This window comes from Meriones unguiculatus, chromosome 4 (assembly GCF_030254825.1).
Source record: "Meriones unguiculatus strain TT.TT164.6M chromosome 4, Bangor_MerUng_6.1, whole genome shotgun sequence".
Lineage (NCBI taxonomy): Eukaryota > Metazoa > Chordata > Mammalia > Rodentia > Muridae > Meriones > Meriones unguiculatus.
In genome coordinates, this window is record NC_083352.1 from 124,557,584 (window position 1) to 124,564,512 (window position 6,929).

General features: G+C 48.3%; 1 protein-coding gene across 2 annotated transcripts in view; it reads left to right on the forward strand.

Annotated features, from left to right (window-relative positions):
- Positions 1–3,250, forward strand: part of Snta1 (syntrophin alpha 1) — a 31,468-nt gene extending 28,218 nt beyond the window's left edge. Inside the window, exons 6-8 of one of the 2 annotated variants that reach the window (XM_060383038.1) lie at positions 1,398–1,603; positions 2,370–2,557; positions 2,651–3,250. In XM_060383038.1, coding sequence (XP_060239021.1) covers positions 1,398–1,603; positions 2,370–2,557; positions 2,651–2,743 — 487 coding nt within the window. In that variant the 3' untranslated portion in view covers positions 2,744–3,250. The remainder of the gene's footprint in view (positions 1–1,397; positions 1,604–2,369; positions 2,558–2,650) is intronic. The other variant, XM_021647204.2, reaches the window with a different exon arrangement.
- The last annotated feature ends 3,679 nt before the right edge of the window (positions 3,251–6,929 follow it).

Below are 6,929 nucleotides of genomic sequence, written 5' to 3' on the forward strand. Positions count from 1 at the left end.
AGGGAGTGCAGAAGCTGGGAGGCTGCCATAGCTTTGGGGCTGAGGGAAGCAGGTGGGTGGAGGAACAATGGAGAAAGAACAGTGGCATTTTCAGTGGAAAGTGCATGGGTGGGAGCTCACAGGCTCAGTGTGTGCCAGATGGGAGAGGGCAGGAGATGCTCTGGGTGAGTAGGTTTGGAGCGTGTCTGTGTTGGTGGGGACAGTGGGACTGGAGTTGGGGTGCCTACAGAGGAGGTTCAAGGAGATGCCAAGTCATGTCCAGAATATATGTGGGAAACAGGGAATGTGGCTCAGATGCTTGGGGACTGGAGGCTCTTGAGTCTCAGGGCTGGATGGTGGAGCTTCAGTTAACACTCCAGAGGGAAACTGAGAGTGGGTGGAATGAGGAACAGAGGGGCCTGAGGGCCAGAACTTAGAGGTCTGTTAGTCAGAGAAAGCCAACAAGTTGCCCAAGGCCACACAGCAAGTGAGAGTCAAGCTGCAAGGTCTGGGGTCTTTGTTACCATAACTCCTTCTTGGACTGGGTTCTGGGCCAGCTGACAAGTGGCAGGTTTTGGATTGCCCACTTAATCAAGTGACTCATTAATTAAGACAACACGTATTTATTAAATACCTACTTTGTGCCCATAGTTTAAATTACTGGGAATACAGTGTTGTATAAAATAGACAAAACTTTTACCTTAGTGATGTTCTAGTTGAAACGGTCAGCCAAAAGCCTGCCCAAACTAGTAAGTAAAATATAATTTTAGGTGTGTGGTGGTGATGCACTGTGGAGAAGAGGCAGGCAGGTCTCTGAGTTTGAGGCCAGTCTGGTCTACAGAGAGTTCCAGGACAGCCAGGGCCACACAGAGAAATCCTTTCTAAAAACAAAACAAAACAACAACCACTACACACACACACACGGAGACACACATAATCACACACAATGTAATTTCAGCTGAGTGTGGGGACACATGCCTGTAACCCCAGTACTCAGGAGGCAGAAGCTGGAGGAGCAAGCCTGGTCTACACAGAGTTCCAGGCTAGCTAAGGTGACAAAGTGAGGCCCTGTCTAAATAACAAGAGCATTAAAAGTATACAATTTCTGCAGTGCTGGTGAAAAGTAAGGCTAATGAGTGAAAAAGGAACTCTTAGACAGGTCTTGGAGGAGGGAGTATTTGAGCAAAGATCTAGAAGAAGAAGCGAGGGATTGAGCCATGTGGGGAATAGGGAGGAGTTCTCCGGCAGAGGGAACAGCATGTGTGAAGACAGCGAGGCTAGAGTAAGGGCAAGATGACAGGAGGTGTACCCCTGCAACTCCTGCCCCCCCCACTGCAGGATGCAGATCTTTGCCCCATCCTGCCCACCCTGCCCCACCCTGCCCCAAGGCTCATGCTTTCCCTCTGCTCTGCACACAGGCTGGTGCACTCCGGCCCCTCCAAGGGCTCAGTGCCCTATGATGCAGAACTGTCCTTTGCCCTGCGCACGGGCACACGTCACGGTGTGGACACTCACCTGTTCAGTGTGGAGTCGCCGCAAGAGCTGGCTGCCTGGACCCGACAGCTGGTGGATGGCTGTCACCGGGCTGCCGAAAATGTGCAAGAAGTGTCTACAGGTGTGCCAGGTGGAGCCTCTTGTGCCTAGAGGCATTAAGTTTCTTTCTTTAGATGGTGCTTCTGGGGGGGCACAACAAATGGAGGCTGGGCTTTTTCTGAGGCCCCTGTTTGGGGTATGCAGGTACTCTGGGAGGAAGGGTGAGGTTTTTTTCCCTCTTGGGGTCTTCTGTTCCCTGTGATTCTGCTGGTGAGGAATCCATGCTGGTACACACCTTTAACCCCAGCCCTTGGGGAGGCAGAGACAGGTGGATCCCTGTGGGTTTGAGGCCAGTCTTGTCTACAGAGTGAGTTTCTGGTAAGCCAGGGCTTCACAAGTGAGACTTTGTCTTGGGGGTGAGGATGTAGGTAAGATAAGTTAGATTTGAATTTCAGGTAAACAGTGAATACTTTTTTTTATGTCAATCTAAATTATCCACTTCACATGAAATTCATGTGTCCATCACAGAATTTAACTCTCATTTATTTTATTGTGCTGAGAATTGAACCCAAGACCTTGTACGGGGTCTCTTCAACTGAACCATACTCCAGCCCAAGCTTCCCTGACACATATGGTTTTGCTAGAAATGGAACAAGATGCACCTGTGGGTTCTGTGAAGACCCTCCCTTCTGTATTTTAGGATAGGGTGACTAGGCCAGTGGTTGTTCAGGTGTCGTTTACAGAGTGAGCCTCTGACCCCTGGGGAAATCCAGCCATGTTCTGGAGCTGCCTTAGGAGTAGGGTGGGGCTTGTGATCTCTGAGGTGCCAGTGGCCTGTGTTCACTGCTCTCCTGCAGCCTGCACATGGAATGGCCGTCCCTGCAGCCTGTCTGTGCACATTGACAAGGGCTTCACACTGTGGGCTGCTGAGCCAGGAGCAGCCCGGGCCGTGCTGCTGAGGCAGCCCTTTGAGAAGCTTCAGATGTCATCAGATGATGGCACTAGCCTCCTTTTCCTGGACTTTGGGGGTGCTGAAGGAGAGATTGTAAGTGGAGGGCTACCTCTGTGTCCGGGGGGTGGGGATGCCTGCCTGGTGGCTGGCCAGAGCCTCTGAACCTTCTTCCTGTACACTCTGCAGCAGCTGGACCTGCATTCGTGTCCCAAAGCTCTGGTCTTTATCATCCACTCCTTCCTCTCCGCCAAAGTCACCCGCTTGGGGCTCCTGGCCTAGAGGTTGTCCAATGCAGGAGCCCTGAAGAGGATCGTTCGCCCTGTGGCCTGACCTGTCCTTCTGCCACCTGCCTGCTCATCTCTGGGCTGAGGGAAGGGAGAGGAGGGGAACATGGACCTCAGAGACCAGCCTGAGGAAGGCTGGCTTGGTCTTGGGGAGCAGAACTCAGACCTGGGACAGTGGGTCTGGCTTTCGATGGGGCAGCCTTACTACTGCTCACCTCCACCAGTGCCTTTCGAAGAGAGTTATTTTGTGTACACAGAAGCCATTCCAAGCCTGGGACCTGCCCCTGTGGGGATCCTGTCCCCTGCCAACAGCAGAGCTGCCAGGCCTCCTGAAGGCCCCTAAGCCACCCTGAGATCTCTGTAGCTGGAGTCTTCTGGGTCAGTGGCAAGAGGAAGAAGAGGAGTCTTTCTGTTCACTTTCCCTTGAGCCCTGGGGGGTGTCTGGGTTTTCTCCTCTCTCTCCTCCTCCTCCCTCTTGGATAATAAACAGCCCGTGAATGCATAGGCAGCCTGGTTCCATGTCTGTGGTTTTTGTCTTGACATTGGGACTCTGTGGTAGCTCTGTAGTCTCAGAGGAACGAGACCAAGATGTAAGACCCGTCTCCTGGAGAACTGGGTCTCCAAGTGAATACAGCCTTTTATCTATGCTCTATGATGAATGACCCTACAATCTAGCATCTTAGAGCAACAAGTACTCATCATGTCTTCCATTCTGTGGGTCAGAAATTTGAGAGTGGCTAAGTTGGATTTATTCTTGTCTGAAGTCTCTTAAGAAATTTCAGCCAATAAGGAAACTGTCCCATGAAGTTAGTTTGGTTGGACATTAGACACTAAGAAATAGGGGGATTCCAGGCACGGTGGCACACACCTATAATCCCAGCACTCTAGGAGGCAGAGGCCGGTGGATCTCTGTGAGTTCAAGGCCAGCCTGGTCTACAAAGCAAGTTCCAGGACTGTCAGGGCTACACAGAAAAACCATGTCTTGAAAATATAAAACAAACAAGAAAGAATGAAAACAAGGAGATGTGGGTAAGTGGAGATTACCGTTTTGCTTACCCATCTATCTCACTTATGTACCCAGAGTATCTAGGATAACTCTGTCCTGTGCTAGTCCTTGATGATGTAGGTGAGGGCAAAGTTGACAGGTCTTCATCCTCAGCCAGAAGAAATCCCTCAGAATCTCATGCAACCAAATGTGTGATTCCAATTGGTCAGACATAGCGAGTTAACAGAGGACAGGGAGGGATGGAGGGGTGACCTCGCCTGGTCTCATTTCTGTCAGGAGGAGTCACTGAAGCAGATGCAGTGCAGAGAAGCTTCAGACAGCTTCTGCAACAGTGCTGTGGCACCAACCACAAACAAACTCAGCCCAATCTCCTTGGCTGTAACAGCAGACAGACATTTATTTTCATGATCCTGGGGCACACATTGCCTACAGATTTACTAGTTAAAACTGAGTTGGGCAGGGCATTTTTGTTCCTGGCTTTTTGTTGTGCTTCCTAGGACATGCCCGCCCTGTGCATAGGTCAGTGGAGTTCAAAGAACAGTCAGTCACATAGGCCATTCAGGTCGTCTGCCTGACGGCTGGCTGTGGGAAGGAACATACAGCCGGGGAGGGAGTGAGTGCTTACTCACTATCAGAGGTTTTACTGACCACTTGAATTAGGTGGCAGAGGGATGATCATCTTAGGTAGACCATTCTGGTGCTAAAGCTGGAAGAACACGGGACTCCCAAACTCCTGGAATCAGAGAGTTGTTTTTTTTTTTTTTTTTTTTTTTCTAAACTCTCACCACCTCAAATCCCACATTCGCCCAGGAATCCACAGTTGATCTTTGGACTCCTGCCACAGCCCCAATGCTTTTTTGATTTCTTCAGCTCCCCCTACCCTTATATGTTTCTTCCCCACGCTGTAGTGTATTCACCACACAGTTGCCACTGGAGACTGGAGTCGGCAGTCACTTGTTGGCCGTGATTATCCAGCTGTCAGCAGCACGGCCCCAGCGGGAACCCAGCCAGACTGAGGTTAGTTAGTCAGGGCTAAGAATAGGGCTGTGGGATCACACTGAAGTGTGGGTGGATCCCAAGCACTGCACAGCTCTGTCTTGCTTCTGGAGCCTTTTCAAACGACTACTTTTGTAGTCTCTTCTTTAAGATTATAAAACAAGTTAATCTTTTATTTGTTTATTTATTTATTTATTTATTTATCTATTTATTTATTTATTGAGACAGGGTTTCTCTGTGTAGCCTTAGCTTGTCCTGGAACTCTCTCTATAGACCAGGCTGGCCTCAAACTCAAACTCTTAGAGATCCACCTGCCTCTGCTGGGATTAAAGGTGTGCACCTGACCTAAAATTAATTTTTCTGTTTTGTTTTTGTTTTCGAGACAGTGTTTTTCTGTGTGGCCTTGGCTGTCCTAGAACTCACTCTGTATACCTGGCTGGCCTCGAACTCACAGAGATCCGCCTGCCTCTGCCTCTGCTTGGATCAAAGGTGTACGCCACCACTGCCGGGCTTGTATAGTTAATCTTACAGATTTTTGTTTGTTTGATTTTTGGAAGACAGGGTTTCTCTGTGTAGCTTTGGCTGTCCTGGAACTTGCTCTGTAGACAAGGCTGGCCTTGAACAGTAGACATCCAACGGCCTCTGCCTTCTAAGGTCTGGGAATAAAGGTGTGTGCCAGAATTCTTATGAAAACAAAAAGAAATTTTCTGAGACAGATCTCACTCTATAGTCCAGGCTGGCCTGGAACTCACAATATTGTTTCTGTTGGCTTTGAACTCTACGTTGTTCGTGCCTCTACTTCCTGAGTGCTGATTTATGAATGTAAGCCACCATGAAGGAACATATATATACACACATATATATTACATATACATATATGTAATATTTATATATATGCATTTTTGATTGTTTTAAACAATATTTTGAGATAGGGTTACATATGGCCTCGGCTAGCCTTGAGCTCCCAATGTAGCTGAGACTATCCTTAAACTGATTCTCCTGACTTCACCTTCTAAGTGCTGGGATTATAGGTATGTATCACCACACTGGGCTCTTTATAGACTTTTTGTTTGTTTGTTTGTTTGTTTTTGTTTTTTTCAAGACAGGGTTTCTCTGTGTGGCCTTGGCTGTCTTGGACTCACTTTGTAGACCAGGGTGACCTCAAACTCATAGAGATCTTCCTGCCTCTCCCTCCCAGAGTGCTGGGATTACAGGCGTGTGCCACCACGGCCAGCTCTTTTTGTTTGCTTTTAAAAAGTTTGTTTGTTTGTTTGTTTATTGAGGCAAAGTCTCACTCTGTAGCCCTGGCTAGCCTTGAACTAGATATGTAGGCCAGGCTTACCTCAAATTTGCAGAGATCTTCCTGCCCCTGTCTCAGGAGTGCTGGGATTAAAGGTATATGCCACTATGCCCAGCTTGAGGTCTTTTAAATATGCTAACAATATCCTCAAGGGTTCTACTTTTGTGACCTATTCTCTTTGCAGAGACCCTACCTCCTATTACTATTTTCTTCAACGTTACAGTTTCAGTGTGTGGAACTGAGGGGGACATGCCCACTGAGGTTATCTATATCTCTGAAATAGGAGAATGAGGTGGAGAGTAAGGCCCAGAAAGTCTTCACAGAGAGTGAAGAGTTAACATATTAAACCTGTTGGAGGGATGGAGAGATAGCCAAGCAGTTATTGGAGCATTGTACTAGTTTGATTGCTGGCACCCACATTAGGTGGCTCACAACTGCCTGTAACCCTAGCTTCAATCAGAGGCTATGGTGCTTGTGGCTTTCCACACAGAGGTGTTTCAGCTTCCTGCACAGACACACAAAGAAAACAAAACAAAATGAAAACCTATTGGGAAAATGCCCCACTCCTCTCCGTCCAAATCTAGTCTCTTGGTGAGAGTAGTGACAGGAAGAGACCAGAAGGTGGCGCCTCTCCATTACTCATGCTATTGTAGCATTTGAACTGTCCACATGCAATTTGTGCTGCACCAAATGTTCACGCTTTAAAACTAGGTGTTATGTCGGGCGGTGGTGGCGCAAGCTTTTAATCCCAGCACTCAGGAGGCAGAGGCAGGTGGATCTCTAAATTGGAGGCCAGCCTGGTCTACAGATCAAGTTCCAGTACAGTCATGGCTAAACGAGAAACCCTGTCTCAAAAAACAAAACAAAACAACAACAACA